This window comes from Miniopterus natalensis, chromosome 16, assembly GCF_054644295.1.
Source record: "Miniopterus natalensis isolate mMinNat1 chromosome 16, mMinNat1.hap1, whole genome shotgun sequence".
NCBI lineage: Eukaryota > Metazoa > Chordata > Mammalia > Chiroptera > Miniopteridae > Miniopterus > Miniopterus natalensis.
In genome coordinates, this window is record NC_142096.1 from 4,038,438 (window position 1) to 4,065,452 (window position 27,015).

The 27,015-nt window shown below is 42.8% G+C and overlaps 1 protein-coding gene across 4 annotated transcripts; it reads left to right on the top strand.

Moving 5' to 3' along the window:
• Window positions 1-7,012: 7,012 nt before the first annotated feature.
• Window positions 7,013-25,883, top strand: PLEKHF2 (pleckstrin homology and FYVE domain containing 2). Of its 4 annotated transcripts, none has more exons than XM_016209107.2 (2): window positions 7,013-7,714; window positions 23,354-25,883. In XM_016209107.2, the coding sequence occupies exon 2, from the start codon at window positions 23,368-23,370 to the stop codon at window positions 24,115-24,117; it is 750 nt and encodes a 249-aa protein (XP_016064593.1). In that variant the 5' UTR covers window positions 7,013-7,714; window positions 23,354-23,367; the 3' UTR covers window positions 24,118-25,883. The 4 variants fall into 4 exon arrangements, with proteins under 4 accessions (XP_016064593.1, XP_087681415.1, XP_016064594.1 ...); XM_087825289.1 differs by lacking the exon at window positions 7,013-7,714 and adding an exon at window positions 8,708-8,803; XM_016209108.2 differs by lacking the exon at window positions 7,013-7,714 and adding an exon at window positions 10,664-12,462.
• Window positions 25,884-27,015: the final 1,132 nt, after the last annotated feature.

Here is a 27,015-nt window from a genome sequence, read left to right on the forward strand (position 1 = left end):
TAAATGCTACATGTGGAAAAAAAAATGCTACATGTGTTTGCTGTTGTAATCTATTTATATACATACTCTGTCACTTCCAGAGAAAATTTTTAAAATTCTCCATTATATAAAGTTAGCAAAAAATAAAAGAAAGGGAAAGGAAAGAAAAAAATGAATACATTCCAGCTGATTCGTCTCCACATTGTCAAGGCTGCGTGCAAGTAAATGAAGACAGCCAACCGGGCGAGCCAGACTCCAAAGGCTGAATCCCGGGGCAGTCCCTACTCTTCTTGGCTCCTAATCGGTTCCTGCCTTCCCTCACTCTGTGTAAGGATTAAAGAAGGAATCACAAAACATCCCTGGGATGAGGATTTCCCTAAGAATTAGGTTTAAAAAAAGAGTTCCCCTTCAGGATGCAGTCTGCATACAAAATAGAACTATAGCAAATAGAAGGACAAGGCAAGTGATTAAACATGAAAGCAAGTTTTGCTCCACAGAAGCTGTGATGGAGCTGTGGTGGGTATTTCCCTCTTACAGAAAAGGAAGGAATTATTGGTAGTGAGAAGGAAATGATGTGATTTGCTGAAATGTTTGGGCCAGAGGACTACTCCATGTACTGTCAGGTGTAAAGTTGCCTCTGACTTCCTGAGTATATTATGCCTTTGAATTTCTATAGGTTTTTGTTTCACTTGCTATGTTTTTTTTGGTATATGTTAATCTAACTGATCCTGTAAGAACTAACTAGTTTTTAATTGGATACCTTTAAAAGTTATATTAATTCTGCCTGGCCGGCATGGCTTAGTGGTTGAGCACCCACCTAGGATCCAGGAGATTGCAGTTTGATTCCCGGTCAGGGCACATGCCCGGGTTGCGGGCTCGATCCCCAGGCTGTGGCATGCAGGAGGCAGCCCATCAATGATGACTCTCTCATCGATGTTTCTATCTCTCCCTCTCCCTTCCTCTCTCTGAAATCAATAAAGGTATTTTTTTTAAATAAGTTATATTAATTCAGAGGTTGTTGGGGAAGATGCAGCTTTCAGTATAATTTATGCCCCAAAACTTTTGCATTGAAAGATTCTGACTAAAAATACCTATTATATTCATGACGAATACATTGTTTTCTATTTCTGTAGGCATTTCCTGTTTAACTTTCACAAACTCTGTGATGTAGGCGTGACTATTGTTTTCTTGATTCTCCTACTGGATAAGCCAAAGCTCAGCAAAATCAAGTTCTTTTTCTACTTCCCCTCCACCCCACCCCGTCCCCTTGTCCCAAGGTCACTATAAAAAAGCAGGAACAGAATCAATGTTGGCTGCCTTCCAGATTAATGCTCCATACCTTAGGTGAAGTCCGTATCTCAGCACTTTTGACTTACCTACTCATTTGAGCAATCTAATTCTGAGTCAGGTAAATATGCTTGAACCAAATTAAAATTCAGTGTTTAATATGCTTATTTTCAGAATGATTTTTATTGACAGGAATTGCTTTCCTGTTTTTCATGCTGTGCATTGTGTTCTTAGCAGGGCAGAGATGTCTGTTTGAACACCCCTATCTGGTGACTTAGTCCATTTTCTTTGCATCTAATGATAACATCTGGCAGCACCCAAAGGTCCAATCCCGAGTGATTCACATGACGCACAATGTAGCCCTTGTCTGGTTTTCTCTTAACTGGGACTGTCTTGTGGGATTGGGGTTAAGGAATTTCCACAAACCTAATAGTAGAATTTTAGATGTGGGAGGAACTTAATAGGTCATTATTTTTAATATGTTTTTATTGATATCAGGAAGAGGAAAGGCGAGGGGGAGAGAAAGAGAAACATCAATGATAAGTGAGTCATTGATCGGCTGCCTCCTGCACACCCCCTACTGGGGATCGAGCTCAAAACCCGGGCATGTGCTCTGACTGGGAATCGAACATCGATCGTGCTGGGCTTAATAGGTCATTTAGTTGCATTTCCTACCTAATGCAATAATTTCTTCCATAGCATACCTGAGTGTGACTGTCACCTCTTGTTTTCCAATACTACCAGGGACAGGGTCCTCACTGGACAGGGCAGTTTGTTCCACTGAATTGCTGGAAAGTTCTTCCTCACGTTCCCATGATGAAGAGATTTTTATCTCTCACCCGTCGGTTCTGTTTGGTATCAGATGACATTATGCTAATGTCCTGCAATTCCAATTGATCATGACATTCAAATTCTTCTTTCACACAATGAAAATGTAAATAGTTCTCATACTGCCTCCTAAGAAGATGACGTTTTTATGGGTAAACATTTATTGTTCCTTCTCTTTTTGTGGTTTATGTAACTGAGATTCTGCCAGAGGCAGACGTCGAACTCAAAATGGCTTAAGTATAGAAAAAAAATAGTATCAACTTAAGTTAACTGAAAAGCCCAGAGGAAGAGGTGGCTTCTGGCCCAGTCAATGCCATCAGGGCCTGGTCTCACTTGCCATCTGTGTCCTTCAGGGTCCCATCAGGAAGGGAGAAGCCACATTATCGTTAAACATTCCACCAAAGTTTAACCTAAAGAATTATTAACTAATGGGATTGGAATTAAAAGGGCTTGGCTAGCAAGAAGTGAAAAGAGTTCTAAAGAATGCAGGAACAGCAGATATAAGGAGCCAGGCAGCCCGCCTTGCATGGCTCAGTAGTTGAGCATCAACCTAGGATCCAGGAGATCGCAGTTTGGTTCCGGGTCAGGGCACATGCCCGGGTTGCGGGCTCGATCCCCAGTAGGGGGCGTGCAGGAGGCAACCGATCGATGACTCTCATAATTGATGTTTCTATCTTCCTCTCCCTCCCTCTGAAATCAATAAAGACATATTTTTAAAAATTTTTTTAAATAAAAAATAAAGAGCCAAGCATTCCCATACCCCCACCCCGAGCTGAGATGCGGACCTGTTGGAGAGGGCATAGCTGGGGCTTACTGATTGACAAACCAGTCACTGTCACAGCATTGCAGTGAAATTTGCTGAAGACCTGCCCCCTGGAACGTGTTGGGAATCTATCCTCTAGGACGCTGGGGAAAGCTGTGTATGAGGACGCTTACCTGAGGGAGGTGCCAGGATGAGCTGCTGGCTGCTAGGTGCTGCTGGCACTGAAGGAGCCAGACACTGGAAGAGTGGCGGGCATTCCCATTGAACAGGCTAGAACCAGGGAGTGAGACCCTTTTCTTGGGCCACGTGTCTCCAGTGCTCTCTACTGACAAAGTATAACATCATGGCGTCTAATAAAGAAAAAAGTACTTAAGGGCCTACTGCATTTTTACAGAGTAGACAATAGAGGGCAATCAATTGAAAGTTTTGAGCTGAGAGGCAATCAATTGAAAATGGACACAAACCTTTACATTCCCTTCCCCGCTTTAGGCTCCATGCACCTTCCTTATGGTGGGAAGGTGGCTGTCAGCAGTCCCAGGCTTTTATCCCTTCCTTTTGGTGACTTCACTGGGAAGAGAGTACTTCTCTCCCTTAATATTGTACCAGATTAAGTTTAACTGACTCTAGTTTGTCCAGCTTGTTCCGCATGTTTATTTCTGGACTAATCACAGTATCCAGGTGGCTCTGTTGCTCTGATCAACTAGCCCTGAGTTATCCTACCCCTGGAGGTAGGGGCGAGTCAACTACATGCCTCCCTGTCAAACGTGCCCAAGGTCACACAGGTCAAGCAAGTGCCAGAGAGAGGTGAGCTCCATGCTCATGATACAATCCAGTACTGAGAACTCAGAGTATGCAGAGGCCTGGGGTCTTCCAGGAGTCAGGGGTTTTAGCTGAAAGGGGACCTGGCCCTGAGTGGGTCTGCCTAGGGCCAGCTGGTAGTGTGTGGGTTCTCGACTTCATGCAGGAAAAATTTCACAGCACGAGGCCAGGTGAATTTTAGAGGATGTTTATTAAAGCTGGAGACGTGAAACAAGAAAGGCCTGGGGAAATGAGCCTGGGATGGGCTGCTCTGGCTCACAAAGAAGTCAGAGAAAAGGGGGCCTTGGGGACAAGCTCAGGCGGTTTGCCTGGGACTAACTGCCGCTGCCTGTTGCTGCCCTGGTTGTAAGCGTCGTGGAGTCCCTCAGAGTTTAGGAGGTGCATGCCTGGGGGCGCGGGAAGAAAGGTAGGGAAGGCTTAGGCACGCTCCTGGGAGGGAGAGTGCATGCTGGACCTTCGTTTTGAGGAGTTTTAAAGGCTGGGTGTTTAGGGGAGGTCTTAGGGCTGGATCAATAGAATATCATCAACTTTAAGCTGGTGCCAAAATGAGGCTTATCCTCTTAACTTCATCTGTCTTTGGGTGTGGTTGGCAAATGGCACTAGTTGGATTTCTGCTGTTTCCCTGAGTAGGGTGATTTAAGCCATTTACCCTCTGGTTGGGGAGAAGTGCAAACCACTTACTCTTAAGTGTCCCTGGTTTAGGGAAAGTAGGATTTACCAGGTGGCTGCAAACTGCCTGGCATCTAGATTTCCTGGATGGCGGCAAACTGCTGTTTAACTGTCTCAGTTTCCCTATTCCACTGGCCCTGGCTTACTAGCCTGTCTCATAGCCAGGACCCAGAAAGGTCCTTCTTGAGCCCTGAGGCTTCCCCACACTTGCTGATCTTTCCCTGCCCGCTTACCTGAACTGACCGGCAGTGAAGTCTTGGCATGGAGAGGACGTGTGCTGTGTGAGGCAGGAGCAGAGATCAGGTAAAACAAGCGAACCTGTATCTCTAGCCTGGGAAGGGAGAAGCCAGGTGGTATTGGCTTGAAAGAGGGAAGAGCCCTCAGCAGCCTGAGGCCAGAAGAAGAAAGGGGAATCAGAGACCTACCTCAGCCAGAGGCCCGGCCCCTGGGGCTTAAGCACTGAATACCTGTGCTCCCCAGACAGGCAGGGGCTGGTGCCATGGAGCTTACCAGTAGCTGACCTCCTTGCCTGTCCCCTGTATGCTGGCAGCCATGCTTGCTGAAAGGAAGTGGCATTTCTGGGACCACAAATGTCGGTGTGCTTTACTGGAACTTTTAAATAAATCTAGTCCCAAGTGATTCATTGTTCTACCCCATTGGTCGTTGGCAGATCTCTCACACACATGCAAAGCTGAGCTATTTCAGCGCCTGTACTTATGAGTCATTTGCTGACTTTATATTCTCTACCACTATTCTACAAGTGCCTTCTTTCACGCAGTGTACACAGGTGATAGTTATGTTTTTACCTACTTTTTTTTCTTCCTGTGAGATCAAACAAAAAAGGCATACATGGTTTTCTTTAATATCGTGGAGATTTATAAAACTTAACTTTGACACTAGTGCTTCAACTTACACCTGAAATTACAAATAAGCTAATACAAATGTTCTTCTGAGATTTGCAATAAGTAAAAGTGTGTAACAAGAAAGGCTTGCATGCCCTTAGCTGGTTTGGCTCAGTGGTTAGAGTGTTGGCCTGTGGACTGAAGGGTCCCGGGTTTGACTCCAGCCAAGGGCACATACGTTGGTTGCAGGCTCGATCAATCGATGTGTTTCATATTGATGTTTCTCTCTCTGTCTTTCTCCCACTCTCTCTGAAAAGCAATGGAAAAATATCCTCAGGTGGGGATTAAAAAAAAGAGATAGCCTTGCATTTGAGGGGCTTATCAAATTGTGTGCCCATTTTGCCAAATTGCCAAGTCTTCAGCTTGTTTGTTTTTTATGTCTGATAGATCTACTTCATCCATCCTTGCTACTGAAGTCTAAAAAATTCGTCTTGAACACCTACCTCAGTTTTTCTCAATGCCAAGAGGGATGAAGGAGAAAAGAAAAATATATATATGAAAGAAAAGATGAATTGGTATGACTGAGACGACCAATTTTCATTCACTACACTGTTTCTGGAAGGTCTCCCTTGGCTACTTTTAAATGTTATGTCACTTTTCTTGGAGGCTTCTCTAGTGGTTTAGATATGGTGAGAGAATTATAAGACGAAGGGAAGGGAGAGCCTGGCTCCCCTGATTGAAAATGTTTGTCCATTTCCCCCTTTTATGTTCGCTTGCAACCCTTTCCAGTTGACTTAGCCACACTGTTTGGAGCTGTGTTGCATGTGTTCAGAGGGGAACACACTTCCCCATTCTTATGACCACATCAGGAAGTTAGAAGCATAACTTTGACTCAACAAGAGTTTCTCTATCCACATGCTTTCCATACAGGAGTTGTTAGGCTTCAGTTGAGGGTCTTGACACTGTGCCAAGGTTTCTTCTCAGTGGCACCCAACCTGATTGTTCAGCAGATAGTTTTGAGATGAGAGCTTGGACCTCAGAGAGCTGATCCATTTATCCAGGCAGATGCCCTAAAATGACCGACATCTACAAGTTAACACATAAGGAACGGCACTCCTCAACAGCTGCTGTGTTCTCAGTTTTTAAAAGCTTTCCTGGATGCTGCAGTTGGTAATTTTGCTCTTCAGCCATGACAACAAAGGCCTGGATCATGCTTTTTTTTATGGGGACTTTGCTCAATACATTTTGGGCTGAGTTTCAGCTTATTTTGAAATAAAAATAAATGTATTTTAGAGAAACAAAAGTGACTCAAGGTGGCTGGATCCGAGTGTTAGTATTATGAATTAGGAGTCTCTGTTGAAATCAACAGAAAACCCAGCTTACACTGACTTAAGCAATAAAGGGAGTTCATCATTTCACCTAAAAAGACCAGAGATGGTTCAGGCTATAGATAAGGCTGGATGATGTCAAGGTCTCGTTTCTCTTCCTCTCTCTGTTCTGGATTCCACTATGTAAGCTGCATCTGAGGGCAGACTTCCTTCATGGTCCTGACATGGCTGCCAGCAGTCCCGGGGTTCTATGATTCCAATATTTCACAACTGAAAAGTGAAACTAACATAAGGCCATGGTAGACTTTGTCAGTTTTCACCAGTACATCATTTTCTCCTTTCCAGATGCACAAAAGACTACGCAAGACTACGCTTCCTAGCTTGCCTGCTGCTGACCAGTGGGCTGTGGGCAAAAATGACTGTCTCTCTGCTGGACTGAGGCACTGAAAAGTCCTGTGCAGACGGGACAGGGGACAGGAGGAGTGTTTTGTAGGTTGACCCTACAATATTTTGGAGGCAAAGGGGTTGAATGAGGAGATGGGACAGAGGATGAGATGGTGACAACTCATCAGGTTTGTGGATGGCAGTGCCATCTCACTGGGATGGGCATGAATCAAAAGTTAACCACACTCTTGTCTTTTCCAGAACCAGCATCCCTGATAAACTTACCCATTAGAATCAAGGACAGTAACAAGATCTTTGCCTTTCAGACTTTTCAAATTCAGTTAATTTAAACTGAAATTGTACTAACATTTGCAAGTTCCTCTATTTTTTAGGCACTGTGCCAGAGACTTGCACATGTTTTCTCATTTCCTTCCCTCAGCCATCCAGGAGGTATTTCCTATGTTATCTTCATTTTACAGAGGAGATGTGAGGTCCAGAGAGAGATCTTATTTCTTGATTTGAACACCGCACCCGGGGAGCTCCGAGTCCCTTGTTTCGCTGTTTCTTTCAGCGATGTCAGTGCTGTGCAACAGAACTTCCTGCCGTGATGGAAGGGTTTTATATCTGCACTGTCCACTAATCACGTGGCTATTAAGTACTTGAAATGTGGTCAGTGTGACTGAGGATCTGAGTTTTTAATTTAAAAAACTACAGTGGCTATTGTATTTGCAGCACGGCTCTACATCAGTGGTCCCCAAATAGGCGTCCAGACAGCCCAGTGGCGGCGGCTCTGATTTAAGTGCAGTCGAACCAAGGTAAGAGATCCCTGAAAGAGATGGATGGGGAAGATGAGTTTACCCAAATCTAATTTCCACCTACACACTTCGTTTGGAGTATGACGTCCTCCCACCCCCAGTTCCCCGTCTTGTCTCTCCACGCACCCACCAGCGCACCCAGCAAACCGCTGCTGTTGTGCAAACGCACAAGGGCTGGGTTCACCTTACGCGTCACCCTCGCAGTTCCCAGGCTCGCGCGGCAGCGGCTCCGGTTTTGCGTCGTCAGAAGTTTTGGCAGGACCGGGGATGCAAGGCAGGGAAGAAAGCCATGCACTTCACAACAGGAAAACACGAGAAGGCGCGGCGGGCTGTGCACCGCACCTGGGTAGCGATTCTCTCGGTTTCAACCCTAGAGTTCTAGGGGAAGTTTGGGGGAAGACGCGGGGACCGCCCCGCTCAGTGGGGAGCAGCACGCCGGTGTCCACGCAGCCGCGCTGGGGCACCGGGATCCAAAGCCTTTCCTTCCGGCTGCAGAGCCCCCGAGTTCCTGGGGGGGCCCGCTCGGTGGCGGGGAGAGGCGGCCCGGGCGGCCCCCCGGGGACGCGACCCGCCGAGCGGAGGGGCCCGCGCGGGGCGGGCCAGGCGGGGCGCCGCACGTGCAGCCAACCGCCCCGCAGCGCGGCCCGCACCGGGCGGGGGAGCCAATCCCAGGCCAGGCGGCGGGGGCGTGGCCTCCGAGCTGGCCCCGCCCCCTCGAGCGCGCGGCGCCGCGCAGAGCCCCGCGGGCGGGGCGGGGGAGCCGGCAGGAAAGGGCGGGGAGCGCGCGGGGGGGGCTCGCGCCCGCGCGCGCGCGCCCGGCGTGTGGAGGTGGCGCGCCCGTGCGCGCGCAGCGGGGAGGCCAGCGGGCGGCCGCGCGGGGTTCGCGCCGAGGGCGGGGGAGTCACCTGAGAGCGGCTACGCCCGTCGCCCGCCCGTCGCCCGCCCTTCGCGTCCGGATCGCGCCGGCTGCGCGGGCCGCCGGCCGCACACGCCCTGGAGGCCGGGCCGGGGAGCGGCAGAGTCCGCGCCCGGCGCTCGGGACGAGGAGGAGTCGGACCTCGGCTGCCGCCGCCGCCCGCGCCCGGCCGGGTAGGTGAAGCCCGGGGGGTCGGCCGCCGGCGCCTGGCGGGCCGGGGGAGGAGAAGCGAAACTTTCCGGCGCCTCGCCCCGGGCCCCGGGCCGCCCGCCGCGCGGGGAGCTGTCGTCGTCGCGGGCGGCGGCGGCCGACGCCATGTTGGGGTCTGTGAGAAACGGGGCGCTCCCGGGCCGCTCGCGGCCGCTCCCCTCGCCCGGGGCCGCCCCGCGGCGCCCACGCCGGTCGCGCAGCCCGCGGGACGCCGCCGCCCGGCTCGGGAGCTGCCCCGCGGAGGGTCCGCGGCCGGGCTGTGGGTCCGCGGGGCGGGCGGGCGGGCGCGCTCGGGGTGCCCCGAGGTCGGGCCAGAAGTTGTGGGGCTTGAGGACGAGGGTCCCCGGCGTGGCCAGGGCGTCCCGGGGCCCCCACATCTTTCTGTCCGAAAGTTTGCAGAGTCTGGGCATCGGGGCCGTGACAACTTGAACAGCGCATTTTAAGTGACTTGGGGCGAAAAATGGCCCCGCGGGGTGAGCGCTGGTAGAAGCGAAGGCGCTTTCCCGGCACTTACGTGGACTCTCCGAGTCCCGTGGTCTTGGCCGAGTTTATCGCCCCTGAAAACCTGCGGGGGCCGCCCGCCCGCGCCCGCGCCGCCCGAAGCCCTGTCCCCGGGCACCTGACAGCGGCGCGGCGAGGGCGCCGGGACGGGCGGCGCCGGGCTGCAGGTGACAGCGCGTCCCTAGCCCGTGGGCGCCCGCCGTGCGTGGGCTGGTGCCTGCCGCCCGCGGAGCCTGGGCCCGGGGCTGCCGAGGCTCGTCGGGGAAGGGCACAGGCGCGTGTGGGTCCCCGGGCAGGGGCGACGCTGGCCTGGCCGGGGGTTTCCTCTCTGGGTCCGCACAGGTGCCCGCCCTGTCTGAGCGTTCACCTTTCCCCGCCCCCGGTAGCTTAGGGGGGCCCCGGGTTGATTCAGTATCAACGAAGGCTTCTATTTTTAATCCCTTCGGGTCCTGACAGCGCTGGAGGTGAAAGGGATTAGGTTACTTATTTGGAAAGCACGTATAATCGCCTCCAAAAAGAAAACTGGTGTCCTGACCGAGGCATCAAGAGAGTCAGCTTGAATTACCCTAGTAGATGAATATAAAGCGCTGTTTCTAAATAAAAGCATCTTGGCTTTAGAATTCTGTTAAATTAACTGACAGGACAAGTAACCCCATACAGGATAAACCTTAAAACGTGTCTTAAAGAAACTCTCTTCTTACTCTGTAGGTAAAACTAGAGCTTATGCTCAGATTTGATGGCTAATTTCCTTATTTCTTAAAAAGAATTCCTTTTTGTTTTGCTTCACTGTTAAGTAAATGCCATTGTACATACTTGTTTTTCTGGATGAAGAATTATCTAGCAATGAGGTGACTTCACTAACTTTACAAATCTAGCAGCCAAACTGGTATTGCACTCAGGTCTTGGGGCCCTGAAACGCCTCGTATTCTCTGTAGAATGCGAAACTCATTCCTGCGGGGCAGTCTCTGTCCACCCTGTTTCCTGGGTCTCGCTGCTCTTCATGAGTCTAATTTAGTTTCTCAGTGTAAATACTTGTTTTCTAGAGAGCCAATTTACCGAAAAATTTCCTCTTAAAAATGTTCACTTGGCACCTGTATGTTTTTTGAAGCCTTTTCTGCCCACTTCTCGTTTACCCCAACCCCTTTCTCTCCCCAACAGTAATTCACTTATCCCAGGGCATCCCAGTGGGTACTGCATTGCCCTGTCATGGCATCGCGTTGCCCACCTGCTTCTCTCCAACCCCAGTGTGCAGAGAACATAGCAGATGCTCAGGAAAGATTTGGGTGGATGAGTACACGTATGTTCCTTGTAAATATAGTTCATGAGTTTCTTATTAAAGTTCACTTGCCATGGGCATAGTAGTTAAACATTCTCTAATTCCTTTTTTTTTTGAGAATTTACCTTGGTAACTCAAATTTTGGCCTAGGGATACAGGACTTGAATGTTTATGAAATTTCCAAGTAGATGATGGACTGAAATGTAATAAGCAAAGAAGCCGTGGGTCAACAAAAGCATAATAATCAGAATTTTAAAGTACAGTTGAATTTATTTGCACTGGATGGAAATAGAGTTAATGCCTAAACATTTTGAGTTGTGTTTATACATTTAAGCTCTTTGACAGAGCAGATCTCATTTTTCGACCAGTTATTGTTTTGTCAGAGTTGTCTGAGGATCTTGCCTTGGTTAATGAAAAGCATATAAAAATTGCTTTTCTGTTGATAAATTTATCTTTGACAACCAGCTTTTACACCAGCTGTGTGCTTAATAGCAGTGTGCATGTGGGCTTAACTGAATAAAACGTGCTTCAGTGCTTCAGAGATACGTTTTCGGAGCGCTGTTTTGTAAGTTGCCAGACCCCTGTAGGTGAAGGTATTCTGTAATTCTGTAATGAAATTACTGTAGAATTCGAGGTTAATTCTGTGCCCCACCCATGGTGACTTTCTCTTCTGTGAATCCATAAGCCACAAACTGGTGGCCTCAAGCTGGTGGGTCCTGGGAATGAACAAGTCCCTTCCCTTATCTAAGCTTTACTGCACACATTTGTGAAATGGACACAAATATTTGCCTCACAGTGTTGTGAGGATTTACTAAGATGTTTGTGGAAGTGCCTGGTGTATGATATTCAGTAAGTTATATTAACAGATTAACAGAGTGACAGTGAATTATTTAGAAGCATAGAATTTGAAAATTTTGAAAGGGAGGTAACCTTCAGAGATGCTTGGTTCAGTTCTCCAGCTTGGCTGCACATTAGAATTCCCTGAGTAGCTTCTTAACAATACTGATGCCTGAACTCCACCCCAGAGCAAATAAATCAGCATTCCTGGGTTTGGGTAATAGGTAGTTTTACCCTTTTTTTTCCCCCACCCATGATTTTAATGTGCAGTTGGGGTTGAGGACCATTGATTTAATTCAGTCTCATCTCCTTATTCTCTTCATTTTGTGGTAGAATGAAGTGCAGAGAGAGGTTACGTGCCAGCCAAATGCCTGTCGTTCAGGCTAGAAAAGATGTATTTGTAGTGGAGGGAAGTGCGGTGCACACGTGCTAAAGCAACAGTGACAGTCACGTCAGGCCTCCACTCTGCACTGTCCTGTGGGATGACCCTGTCATTTAGCCTTGTCTCACTCAGAACTACCTCTCGTCCTCAGCTCTGTGGCTCGAGGGTGATTCAGGGCGGTTTCGGTGTATTTCTGTTTTCCATCACACTGGATGAACAAGCTTTTTGTCTTCATCGTCACCTCCGTCCCTCCCAGGTTGTCCGTTTCCTTCCTTCTTTGGGATCCTGAACTCTGGTTTTCGTTCTGTGAACTCACTCGCACTGTGCAGCCCTCCTCTCCTTGACCTTTGCTGTTTATAGCCAGTCAATTCTCAACTCATAAGTGTCACCATTTACTTTGTCCCTGCCTAGCACCCCTGAAAAAGGTCACAGCTGCGGTGACGGTTCGGGACTTGTTTTTCTAGCTACCTGTGTGTTGGTTGCTTTCTACACCTTTTTCATCCCAAAGTTGACTCATGCTCTCTGTTGCTTTTGCACCGTAATTCAGGTTGCTGACTCCAGTCTTCCAGCTCTTGACTCTTAGTAGATGACCTTACTTGCTTCTGAAATGATTAAGATTTTATGATGTGAGTTTTCTCTTTTTTGCATCAACTTTTTCTTTTTTTCCTATCCATTTTTATAAGTGGATCTAACCTTAAGTCTTTATACTTATTTCTTTTAAGCATTAAATAGTTGGGGAAAAATAGGAATAATTTTTGACATTTTTATTCATGTTTTTATTAATTGTGCCTGTAACTTTGTATTTGCTTATTACACTTATATTTTTCTATGCATTCTTCTTTGCATTTTGTGACGTAATTTAAAAGCTTTTTTCTTTGTTTATGAGAGAATATGTGTTCATTATAAAATAATTAGGTAGTATCAAAATATTTCACCCTAGTACATAGAAATAACCAGTACTAAATTTTTGGTGTGTATCTTTCTAGAGTTAAAAAAAAAAAAAAAAGCTTTCTATTATATGTGCTGTTTAAAAACCTTTATTTAATATATTTCCTTATTTAACATTTTTTCACATTAAATATTAACCTGTGTTCTCTCAAAAGCTGTCTAAAAACCCATTCTATGAATATGACATGATTTACTTAACCTGTCTTCTGTTGTTGAATGGTTAGGTTGTTTCTGGCTTTTTAGCATTATAGACAAAGCTACAGTGAACTTTTTATGTGAACAACTTTGTACAGTGGTTTAATTATTTTTTGCATGTATTCTTGGAAATAGAATTGTTGTGTGAACTTTGCAGAGTGCTTATATTACCAAAAATGGTATTTAGAAAAGTTGTTCCAGCGTATACTCTTAAGACTGAGTGCCCCCTTTCCCCACATTTTAGGTGAATAATACATCATTTTAATTTTTATTTCTTTGATTAGCATGGGGAGCCAGCATTGTCCTACTTTACTAGTCATTTTCACTTGTTCTTTTGAAATTGCCATTTGTATCTTACCCATTTGGGGGGGGGGGGATATTTTCCTTTTTTCTTATTGATTTATAGGAACCCTTTATGTATTTAAAGTGTTGACCTTCTGTCATATGTTGCAAATGTTTTTCTTTAATGCTTCTTCCCTCTCAGTGTTGAAGTTTTAAAGTTTTATGTGGTAAACTGTTTTCTGTTACGATATGTTGCGTTTTTGTGTTATATCACCCATTCCTCTCTGGCTAGAAATTTAGGTTCTGGTTTTCACTCTTAGAGTCAGTGCCCCCCACCCCCACCCCACCCCCGGTTTATTAGGACAAATCTCTGTGGTTAAAAATTGAAAGGTCAAAGTGCTTTCTGAAATATTTTATCATGTATTACCATTACTTTTAGATTTTCCCAGGTGTTTCACCGCTTATTGTGACCTTTTGGCACAATAAGGTTGTTTAGGCTCTGAGACGTGTGAAGCATGTGGAAGCATGAGAATGTACTGTGTGCGCTGCTCTGCTGTCCCCCCTTCTCTCCTACTTTCTAAACTAGGTGCTCCCCAAGTTGGCTCTCTTCTCTCTTCCCTAGCGTCAACCAGCTGCGTGGATGACACTGAATCTCTTTCTGTCCTGGAGCTCCCTGCTCATCCTGTGTCACAGATGTTTGTCTTGTGGATACCCTAAAGGTACATCAAGATAAATATGTCTCAAACTGATTTCTTCTCCCTCCTAAAACAAAACTAGCTTCTGTCCAGTGGCTTATGCTTCAACCTTTGAAGGCATTTTACACTCACTTGTCAGCCACATATTCGGTTGGTTCCTAAATCCTAAATGCTGTACCTCAGTAATCTCTTACTCTTACTTATGCCGTCCCCTTTTATTTCTGCTGTCAGTTAGTGTGGCTCAGGCTTGCATTACCTTCCACTTAGAGACTGCTGTAATACCGTTTTTTTTTTCTTCTGTTTTGCTGCTTCCATAGTCTGTGCAGTCCCGTGTACTGATTAATATTTTCCCATTTAAAAACCTTTGTGTTTCTGTTGTCTGTATAATAAAGTCTAAACTCCTCAGCCTGGTGCTTGCTTTCCTTTGCAGTTTGGCTTTTCCCCATCTTACCATATTTCTATTCTACCGCTATACTTTCTCCTGGCCCTGCCTCCTCCAGCCTGGGCTCAACTATTTCCTCTCTGGGAATGTATTTATATGTGATCATCCCCTACCAGCTACTTTTGCTTTAAGGCCCAGCTTGAGTTCCTAGTCACTTAGGAGGTCTTCCTAGATTCTCCCCCTGATCAAAATAACCTCCCAACTAAACCTTTTGGCCCTAGGCTTCATCGCTTTTTATTTCTTTAAATTTAAAAAAAGTTAAGTTTTTGGTTTGTTTCTCCTCTCTTTCAGACTTTGAGGTCATGCATTTGAGTTAATTACATTCCTCCATCCACAGCACACTACAGGGATGCCCCACCAGAACCCCTTTCTCGTTTCATTTTTTTCCTTCCTTGTCAATCAGTTACTTCCAGATCCTTTCCTACAGAAACACACGCTAATGTATAAATAGGTGAATTGTGTATACCTGTGTATATAAACTTGGGAATATGGCTGTCTTTCTCCTTCGCAAAAATTAAGTTTTGAATGCTTCTGTCTTTTAATACTACTTTGTTGAGAGTAAGTGGCTAGTAAATGTGTTCTACTTGAAAGTCATTGAACATTATTACTGTTTTTACTAACTTCCGTATTGCTGAGACTGAAAACCTGGGGATTTAATTTCAGCTTTATTCTATATTTAGTCAGGGCAATTCTGAATTTAACCTAGTCTTCTGTTGTAAACCTCAGACTCCCATCAACTTTCCCTTTACTTTTGCAATAATTTTTCAGCTGGGTTCTGCTTTCAGACTCTCCCTTTCATTAGAAAAATCCAGATCAAATCAGGCCACTCCTTCCAAAAGCTTCAGGAAGAACTCTCAGGAACAAGCCAGATCTCTTGTCTTATTTTTTTCTTTCAGGTTTTTCTACTAAATAATTTCCTCCAGCCTCTAATGCAGCTGTACATGTGACTTTTTTTTTTTTTTAATAGCACATTTTTACCTGCAGAGCTTTGTGCCTTTACTTGCATTTTTTTGCCTTTTAAAGTCCCAGTTATTGTTCACAAGCTTTTTCAAGTGTTCAGATGCTATGTTCTCCAAGCCATGCCTTGACTCTTTCCTTTTTAGCTTGCTTACCACTTTGTTAATGCTTTTATTGTCATATTTACCTCGTTGTGCTTTGTATTAAAACCTTGTGGTATATGTCTTAATTCCCAGGGCCTGGTTCATTCTCTTTTCTTTCTAACACAAAGCATAAAGCCTTAAAAATGTAGTGAGCAGATTGTGTAACTGCCTTGAGAAAATACTAAAGAAAGTTTGTTAGGGATTTGATGGGATAACTGGTTCCACAGTAGTATTTTAGTTGAGCTTTGCCAGCTTTATTTTTCAAATATTATACAGTGGTTTCTAACAGCTGTCACCACTGACAGCTGCCCCTATACAATTCTTTTTGAAATGATGCATTTTTTTATCTGAATTTTGTTGATGAAAATATGCGCACATTTTTTATTTGCCGGCTAAACAGCTGTGCTTTTTGGCAAGCGAAAAACTCATTTTTATATATTACCAAGAGATTGAGATTTTCTTAAAAGCAAGATCTGTTGTGCTCAATACTTAGAATTCATAATTAGATACTATAGTTAAATGGGCCAGAACCTTGCTTGTAAATTTAAAATCTCTGGGTCTGGTGAAGCAATTGAAGTTTGGGGTGTGGTTCCTGTTTCCTGTGAAAATTAGTATAGATCTCAAAAATAAAGTATATGTTTTTTGTGAAACTCCAGTTGGAGAAGTTGCGGCTGTATACAGCTCAGTGCACCTTGCTGGCGTGTACATGCAGATATTTTTGTAGGTGCTGTTGGGAATACAAAGTTGTTGGAAATAATCTTGTTTTCAGGAAACTTCAGATCTGTTGGGAATAAGCAGGTACACGTGTCTTTGTAAAACGTAATAGAATGTAAATGCCATAAAGTGGTGCGGATAAAATGGTTTGAGGGTTTAAAGACGAAACTATCTGGCCGTAAGGCTACTGAACTGCCTGCATGTTGAAGGACAGGTAAGATTTCAGAATAGCAGAAGAGGGGGGACATACTCACCCAGAGGTAGGGGAGGAGGAAGGCTAGAGCATATTCTGGGGAATCACTAGTAGTCTGGTCTGACTGTAACAAAGAACATAGAGAAAGAGGTAAAACTGGAACGAGAGACCGGGGCAGGCTGGGGCTTGGCTGTGAAGGGCGTTGAATGCCAGGTTAAGGATTTTGGATTTGGTTGGATTAGCCAGGGAACCTTTGGATTTTGAAGAGAGAGTTACCTGGTCATAGTTGTAGTTGAAGAATATTTATTTTGCCTCGTGTGGTATGATTTCAATGCTAAGACTAGAGAGAGGACTTGTTAAAACTTGAGGGCCATATTCTTAACCTCTCTTCTACCTTTCTAAAGATAGACCATTTGTAACTCCCAGTGGGCTGTTCTGGTTTTCCAAATTAATTTTCTAAAATCCTCAGCTGTGATTTCTTGTTCTTATACCATAGTGAGTTTCTCTATCAAGTCTAACCTGTTTGAAACTGCCTGTACTGACACCCTAAATTAATCAGTTTTACTTCTCACTTCTTTTAGTATTTGAAGAATTATTTTGGGCATATTTTATACTTATTACCATATGCTTTTAAATTTTTTCTCTTATTTATCAGTGGCTCTCCCCATATACATAATAAAGTCCACATGAGTGAAGTATTCCTAGAATATTTATTTCTGAAGGTAGCAAAATATAATGGAAAGAACATGCATTCTTACAAAAACTAGCTGTGAAACCATGGGAAAATAGCTTACTTTTTCCTTTTATGGCTAAGACTGTAGAACAACGCATTTGAGTCTACTTTTCAGTAATAGGCATATTTGATGCCTAGGAGAGATTTAAAAATTACTGTCGCTTCTCACTAAATGTGATTCAAAGTTTTGATGTTTCAGTTCTCCTCAGTCCACCTTTACATGAGTTTAAAATTAAAATGTAAAAGCTTGGGGGTTTCCCCTCTAAGAAATGAACCTGTTTCCTTTATCACTGTTAATTTATACAATATATATTATGTAGTTGGTTTGCCACAGTGGCAGAAATCCTAGTGGAAAGAGCAGGAAAAATCTTTGTCTTGTTGATGGAATAAGTAAAATTTGCTAACATTCTAAATTTAATTTGCTAAACTTTCAAGTATTTTTTCTGTATCAGCATAATATTTTATTGAAAGTCTTACCTAGAATTTCTCAATTATTATCGTACTTACTGAACTATAGAATTTTAAAGATTAAGAACTGTCTTGTTCTTTGCATATGGTAGGCACTCGGAATAATTGTTCATTTTGACTTAGCTGCATTGGGAGGGCATGTAGTTTGCTCTAATGCTTACTCCTGTGCTCAGGGAGGGTGTACCTCTTGGATAGTTTTTGTTGTTACCTCTTCTTTCCCTACTTTCCTGTGTGTTTCTCCCTTTACTTTTACATTTTCTGTAAAGTCTCAGTTTAGCAGGAACACAGATTTTAAAATCCTGATTCTTATTAAGACAGTCAAAAGTTTGATTAAAAATTAATTTGTAGGCAAGTAAGGCTTGCTGCTGTTGCTGCACTGCAGCCAAAGCCGCTGCCTCCTTCCTATCCCCGCCCCCTTCCTTCATCTGTCATTTGTGTGAAACCTTTACTCAGTGCCTGAGCTAAGATTAGAATCCAGGTCTTTTGGTTCATAGATCGTTGGTTTTTTCGTTATAATACACAGTTGAATACTGAAGCTCACTGATATCAGATGTCATGGGTACATGTAAGAAAATAAGTAGATGATTTTTTAGTTTTAACTCACCTTCAGGGATGAGATAAGTAAGTAGTGCAGTATTGATTTTCAGTAAGAAGAACTGGGCCATAGTATTTTGTGACAGTTGGGCTCTCTTCTCAGTTGTAAATAGTATTCTTTTTCTTTTTCAAAAGAGTTTTTAGCTCTTCTAGTATTACATTTTTATCAAGTGGTAGACACTCCACTGAAGAATACACTACTTTAGAAACAAGATGTTACCAAAAGACTAGGGTGGAAGTTGGACAATTCAAATGCAATTCTTGTCTACATTTGTAAAGGAGATAGCTTGAAACTTTAATTTTTTAAAATTGGTATATAAAGCTGGCTTTATGAAAGTTAAGAGATTTGGGGGGTTGACATGCTTTTGCTATGGTTCTTATGTTTTTAACTACGAATAAAGACTTTTGCTGGAAAAGAAGAGAAAGGAAGTTAATTGGAAAACTTGGAATTTATAGTTCTCTGAAGTGGCTAGATGTGAGGACCCCCGCCCCAAAATGTCCAGTTTTCTTATTGATAGTAGTAGTGAATTAAAAAACATAACGTAGAAACGAGATTAGATTCAAAATAGCAACAAAAACCATAAAATACCCAGGAACCTACTTAAGAAATGTAACAGTCTTGTGAGAAGAAACCTACAAAAACTACTGGGCAACAAAAAAGAAATTTTTACCTAATTGAGAGTAAAATAAAACTGCCTCGTGTGAAACACCTTAAACAAAATTATAGATTAATATATGAGGAAAAGCCAAGAAATAAATGGCTTAATAGCCTTTATGTGTAAAATGATCATACAGATTAATAACCCCTAGTGGTTGTCAGCATATTAGAAAGTGGTAGCTATGAAATAAAACACTCAGATAAGTTAAAAGTACTGTTTTTTCCTGTCTTAGGACCATAATATTCATTCCTTTGCATGGCTGGCTCCTATCCTGTAAGGCCCAGTGTATAGAGCCACCTCATGAGGCCTTTTTCAACTGCAGCCGGTGCTTGAATAATCTTTCATGATAAGGTTGATGAGATGCCATAGGAACTAAACTTGTTGATATCAGTTAGGCTATGGTAAAATTGGTTAGATACGTGTCGTTTTGCTTACAGTCACAGAACCTAATGGCATTAGGTGAGGACTTAACTGTACTCAATACAGTTATTCCCTATGTCTTGGCACCCTGGTGATTTCCTCCTTTGCATTTAACCTTTCAGAATTACGTATTTGATTACTTTCTTTACTGTCTTTCTCCTTTACTGGACTCTGAGCTCTCAGGGGAAAAAGAATAGTATTTGGCATCTGGAAAGTGTTCAATAAATAATTGTTGAATGAATAGACAGAATGAATAAAAGAGAAGTGAGTGACATGAATAAAATGAGATACCATTTTTGAAATCCTGATTGCTGAAATTTTTGAAGAAATACTCTCAAAAACAATCCCATATACCATTGCAACCAAAAAAATAAGATACCTGGGAATAAACTTAAACAAGGAGGTAAAAGACCTGTACTTGGAAAACTATAGGACACTGAAAAAGGAAATAGAGGAAGACACAAAAAAGTGGAAGCATATACTGTGTTCATGGATTGGAAGAATTAACATCATTAAAATGCCCATTCTACCCAGAGCAATCAGCACAATCCCTATTAAAATACCAATGGCTTATTTCACAGATCTACGTCAAACATCCCCCAAATTTATGTAGAACCATAAAAGACCCTGAGTAGACACAGCAATCTTGAGAAAGAAGAACAAAGTTGGAGAGATCACAAAACTGGATATCAAACTATACTACAAAGCCATTGTAATCAAAACAGCCTGGTACTGACATGAGAACAGGCATATAGACCTAAAGAACAGAGCAGAAACCCCAAAAATTGACCCATGCCAATCATTATGGCCAGTATTTGGCAAAGGTGGTAAGAGCATGAAATAGAGTAAAGACAGTCTCTTCGATAAATGGTGCTGGGAAAATTGGACAGGTACATGCAAAAAAAATGAACCTAGATCACCAACTTACACCATACACAAGAATAAAAAAATGGATAAAAGACTTAAATGTAAGTTGCAAAACCATAAAAATCCTAGAAGAAAACATAGGCAGTAAAATCTCAGACATCTCATGTAGCAGTATCTTCATCATTACATGGCCTATGGCAAGGGAAACGAAGGAAAAAATTTATGAATGGGACTATACCAAACTAAAAAGGTTCTGCACAGCAGAGGACCTTGCCTCGGGTCGTGGAGTAGTAAACCAGCTGAAAGTGGTCGGATGTCCTTTTGATAACCTTCACCGATTCAGCCCCTCCCTGCCTCGCTGTCCTCCTCACCCCCACTGTGCAGCCTTGCTTGCAGTAGGAGGTGTATTTATTTACTTATTACTTTCTTATCCTCACCCTAGGATATGCTTTTATTTCTTTTTAGAGAGGAAGAGAGAGGGAGGGAGACCAACATCGATGTGAGAGAGAAACATGGGTTGGTTGCCTCTCATATGTGCCCCGACCCAGGATCAAACCTGCAACCTGGACATGTGCCCTGACTGGGAAGCGAACCTGTACCCTTCAGTGCACAGGACAACGCTCCAACCGAGTCACACCACCTAGGGCTCCTTTTCTTTTTTTAAAATTGATTTTAGAGAGCAGAAGAGAGGGAAAGAAACATTAATTTGTTGTTCCACTAATTCATATATTTATATGTTCCCTGCCTGGGGATCAAACCCACAACCTGGGCATATGGGAGGACATTAACCAACTGAGCTCCCTGGTCAGGGCAAGGTGTATTTATGTGGGTCACTATCAAACTTTGAAAGCTATTTGTTCCAGCCAAATACCAGTTAATAGTGCCTCAGACTTCTCTTACGTTGCATCATTCTTAAATGGGGGAAAGATTTATGAACAGAGATTTAGGTTTAATATATTGCAAAATTTGAACCATGAGACATCAGGAGAGTGGCTAAATAAATCACGATGTCCTATTCTTTCAGGTTATTTGTCCAAGATAGTATCCTCTTATCTTTTTTCAGTATAATTAGGGTTTGCAGTGAAGGTCCAGAGGTTAGCAGTAGCTTCCTTAGTTCTTTGTAGAGTCAGTGGAGCCTTAAGGAATAATTAGTGTACCATAATATGCTGGTAACAGCACAGAGGAGTCAGATTCAAGCCCCAGTTCTATGACAGCCTTGGGCAGGGTACTTACTCCTTTGTCTCTGTTTGCTCATCTATAAAATGGAGCTAATAGAGCATAATTATAGTAAGGTTACCCTGAGTAGAAAATACGATAATGAATGCAAAGTACTCAACTGCTTGCTTGGCTCCCAGTAAGTAAATTCAAGGCTGTTTTGTCTTTTATTTACATTGTTGATTCTCTCTGTATCTTAGTTCTTCCTCCAGCTCACATTTCAGTTAATGTCAGATACGTCTTCAGGAGATAACAAAAACTTCTAGTTCAAGAGTTTGAGACAGTTAAGTGAGAAAACAGTAATTGTGCAAAGTACTGCACACATTCGTGGTGGTATTAATTCCAGTAGTGGCGATAATAGGAAACCTGTTTGCATTGCACATGATCTGATTAATAACTGTGTCCAAATGAGATTCAGCAGTTGATTGTGATGGGAATAAATGGATACTTTCAGTTCTCCAAAAGTGCCAACCAACCTCTTTTCTGCCTTTGGACCTTTGCAGTTATTCCTTTTACCTGGAATGTTCTCCCTGTCCCCACCCCACATGCCTACATACCTAGTTTTTCCTTATCAGCTAAAATAATGCCACTTTAGAAAGGCCTTCCCTGACCATCCGGTCTAAGTAGCTTCTAGTTGATTGTTTAAAAATCACTTTTAAAAATCACATTAATTTCTACGTGCATCTTGATTTTGTTTTCTGTTTTCCCCCTCTCCAACTAGGATGTAAGCCTTGAGGAGCAGGGACCTTGCCTGTGTCGTTTATTATTATTTTTTCTGAATGTTTGAATATAATGTAAAGTATGAAAACTTATCCATAATTGTACTTCCCAGAGATAAATAACTATTGTTGATATTCTGTTATATGGTTTTCTAATTTTATTTTGTCTATACGTGATTACATATTTACAGATGTCTGTGATTATGCATTTGTACTACATTGAGTCTAAAGATGAACATTGTTTTACTATATTTTATGCCTGAAATTGGGATGTCATATAACCCAGGGCATGCCATCATTGAATTGGCAGGATCTTTCTTTCTCGGTGGCACATAAAATGAGGGTGTGTCTTAAAAATCTATAGCATCTTTCCCGGCCGGGCGTGGCTCAGCGGTTGAGCGTCGACCTAGGATCCAGGCGATCAGGGTTCGATTCCCGGTCAGGGCACATGCCCGGGTTGTGGGCTGCAGCCGATCAATGACTCTCTCATCATTGATGTTTCTATCTCTCTCTCTCCCTCTCCCTTCCTCTCTCTGAAATTAATAAAGATATATTAAAAAAAAAATATATATATATATATATATATATATATATATAGCATCTTAGATTTGGTATATATTTGAAACAAAAATAAGATTATGGTGTTCAGTTCTTTCCCCACCTAAATACCTTAAGCATTTCCCCATATCACTATATTTAGATCCCATTCTTAACCCTAGCATGTTAACTAAGGGTGTATCATAAATTGTTCACCAGTTCCTCTTGGACATTAGGAGCTTTTCCAATTTCTTTGTTGTTGTTAAAATAGTACTGTGTTGAATATCTTTGTCTATATATCTTTATGCACTTTAGTGAAATTTCTTGTGATTAAATTTCTAGGTCAGTGGGTACACATACATGTTTTCTAGTGTACGAGGGTGCATTTTGCTTTTTGGGTAAAAGTAATGATTCATTAGACTAAATTTAGGTTATATAATTTTTTTTTTTTTTTAATATATCTTTATTGATTTCAGAGAGAGGGAAGGAGAGAGAGAGGTAGAAACATCAATGATGAGAGAGTCGTTGATCGGCTGCCTCCTGCATGCCCCTGACTGGAGATCGAGCCCGCAACCCAGGCATGTACCCTGACCAGGAATTGAACCCCAATCGCCCGGATCCTAGGTCGACACTCAACTGCTGAGCCACGCCCAGCAGGCTAGGTTATATAATTTTTTAACTTGCATGAATTTATAACGTCTATGTGCTAATTTCTTTTTCTTTCTTTTTTTTTAAGGCTGTTAGCAAAAGATGGTGGATCGCTTGGCAAACAGTGAAGCAAACACTAGACGTATAAATATAGTAGAAAACTGTTTTGGAGCAGCTGGTCAGCCCTTAACTATACCCGGGCGGGTTCTCATTGGAGAAGGAGTATTGACTAAGTTGTGCAGAAAAAAGCCCAAAGCGAGGCAGTTTTTCCTGTTTAATGATATTCTTGTGTATGGCAATATTGTCATCCAGAAGAAAAAATATAACAAACAACATATTATTCCCCTGGAAAATGTCACCATTGATTCCATCAAAGATGAGGGAGACTTGAGGAATGGATGGCTTATCAAGACACCAACTAAATCATTTGCAGTTTATGCTGCCACTGCCACTGAGAAATCAGAATGGATGAATCACATAAATAAATGTGTTACTGATTTACTCTCCAAAAGTGGGAAGACACCCAGTAATGAACATGCTGCTGTCTGGGTTCCTGACTCTGAGGCTACTGTATGTATGCGTTGTCAGAAAGCAAAATTCACACCAGTTAATCGTCGTCACCATTGCCGTAAATGTGGTTTTGTTGTCTGTGGGCCCTGCTCTGAAAAGAGATTTCTTCTTCCCAGCCAGTCCTCTAAGCCTGTGCGGATTTGTGACTTCTGCTATGACCTGCTTTCTACTGGGGACATGGCCACATGCCAGCCTACTAGATCGGACTCGTACAGTCAGTCATTGAAGTCTCCTTTAAATGATGTATCTGATGATGATGACGATGATGATAGCAGTGACTAAGGACATATTTTGAAGTATTTAATTGGGTGTGACTATCTGAGAAGTCAGCTTTGGGGAGAATGTAAAATTCTGGGCTCTCTCTCAATTTTGCTCTAGCCATGAATTTGCCTGAGAAACTTCTAACCTATGTGCCTCAATATATCCTATAGAAAATAGGTCCTGTTGTCAACCCCACCACCGCCATCCCAAGTACCCACTCTCCTGTAGAGATAGCCTGTTGCACACATAGGAGATAAAGTTTTGGTTTCTTATTGTTTAATTTTAGCTTGTTTTCTTGGAAGGTTGGGAAAAGTGTTTCTTTAACAGATCATATACTGCATTGTTGTGTATTATATGTTCTGTTATATAGAAAAACTTAAGCAAAGAATGATGGGAAAAGGAGTATAACGTGGTTAGTTAATAATATAAGCTCTTTTTTCTAACCATTCTATCTAATGGTTAAGACACCAGTAACAAAAATACATGATTTGGAAATACTTTGGCTTTTTCATATACCAAGTGGTGCCTTATCATAATAGCACTGTTACATGAAATAAGCCCCTGCCCCTCTCACTTTTTAGTTTGTTTTAAAAATACACTGGTGCTCTTTGAGGTGATAAAATGCATGTTTATGAATGGGTATAATTAGAAAATACTTGTCATCTGACAGCCACAAATAACTAAATTTAGAGGTTCTTCATTCTCTATGATTATATTTTTATGTTTTATAGGTACCAAATTATAATTGTCAAATATAAATTTTAAATTAATAGGAAGTCATTCTTAGGAATTTGGTTTGAAATTTATCCAATATAGAATTGTCATATTGTATTAGGTTCTATTTTTAGTAAGACATTTGTAGGTATAAATTCATTTGATTTAACATTATTTCTAGAATGAAAAATCTTATAAATCCTTGTCATAGATTAAAATCTTGTGATAGAGCACAGATCTACTTAGGCTAAGATTTGGAAGAAATAATATGTAAGAATGGTCAAGACAGACCAGTTAGGTTTGACTAGACTTCTGTGGAAGTATTGTCTATTTCAGTGTGAAACTATCTTGAATTTACAAATATAGTGTTATATTTTATAAAGTTTTGTAAAGTCCCAAACAATATTTCTATTTTTGTAAAACAATTGTATGTTTAATCTGTTTCTGAAATCATTTTGCAATGTATGGAACTAGACAGCAGCTGATCTTTCTAAATTGTGAACTCGACCGGGTCAGCCGAGATTGCTTTTGAGTGGGGTCATTTCTCACTCTGCTTCGAGGCAGCCATTAGGTTGAGAGTATATTTGTCATATAAAACTTGATGCATTTTGCACTACTCTCTCCATTTGTATGCTGCAATTAACTACTCTTTCAAATATGAAAAATCAGCCTAAAGATTGTTTTAAACCCTAAATTTTTAAACCTTTCAATCTGAATATATTGCATATGTTGAGAGGTTTGGTTCAGTAACTTGTGTTGGAGGAGTCTTTGGCTTGGTTAAGGCGCTAACTTTACTGTTAATTGTGAAAGCCTCTGAGATATGTAGACCTCCCTGTAGGAAATGTGAAAGAAAGGCACAATAAGTTTGTTTTAGTATCAGATGGACTTTTGTTTCCAAGCAGTATATCGTATAATCAGCATATCTGAAAAGGACTATGAAACCTGAGAAGTACTAATGGAGACTTACTGTACATAGGAGCTGAGCAGCCAGGAACCAAGGGGGAATGTTCTGCGGTAGTTTGCATTTTCATTCTCTTGACTTTTTGTACAATAAAAAATCCTTTACAACTTAACCTTCTGTTCTGTGCATGTTGTGACTTGGAAGACTTTTCCCCTCTTACTAAGGTGAGGGAAATGCGCATTTTTTTGCCTCACTTAACAGCTGTGAGGCCTTCGTGTGCCAGGCATTGTTCTAGGGCCTCCAGTAGAGCAGAGAACAAAAATTCCCTCCTTTGCCTGGAGTTTACATGCAAATAGAACTCATGTGTTTTCTCCCAGGTTTTTCCCCCTGTAGTTTTTAAAGCTTTTGTAAATCTTAGTTGTATATAAACCTGAAATGATTTTGATGCCACTTTTTCATGCCGTTTCTCCTGAATGAAATTTACTTGGACTGTACTGGACCCCCAGTGCTTTATCCAAATTGGTAACCAATGGTGTAAAGGAAGCAAGATTCTGCCAGTGCCATGGAAAAGTGTTAAGTTGAGGACATCTTGAGTACAGGAATTTATGCATAAAATGGCCATAGTTAATTAATATAAAGGTAACTTTATGTTACCTTTATCATCTTTATGCTGAAATTCTAGAAATAGGTAGTATTAAGTTGTATACCTTATGATTCTTGAAGGGTTGTCACACTTGAGTTGCAGTCCCCTCTCTTAGGGTAATTTTCTCCTCAACTACCAGACAGGGGACCTGGCCCTGAGCGGGCCTGCCTAGGCTGCCTCGGGCCGGCTGGTAGTGTGTGGGTTCTTGACTTCTTGCAGGAGAGATTTCACAGCAGGAGCCCAGGTGACTATGAGGACATGTTTATTAAAGCTGGGGACAGTGAACCAAGGAAGGGCTTAGCAGAGAAGCAGCAGGAGAGCCTGGGCTGGGCTGCTTGGGCTCACTGGGAAGTCAGAGAAAAGGAGGCCTTGGAGACAGGCTCAGGGGGTTAGCCTGGGATGACTTGCCACTGCCCATTGCTCCCCTGGTTGCAAGTCTCCTGGGTTCCCTTAGAGTTTAGGAGATGTGTGCCTCTGGGGGAAGGAGAGGGAGAAGGGAATGGCATGGGCATGCTCCCTGGAAAGAGAGCATGCTTCTGAGACCTTTGTGTTGAGGGTTTTAACTCTGCACCCATAGAAATTCCTTCCTTCTGTTCCCCTTTCTCAAAAGTACCCCTTCATCTTCTGCCTGACTCAGTGCTTCCTGAATTGGTTTGGACCT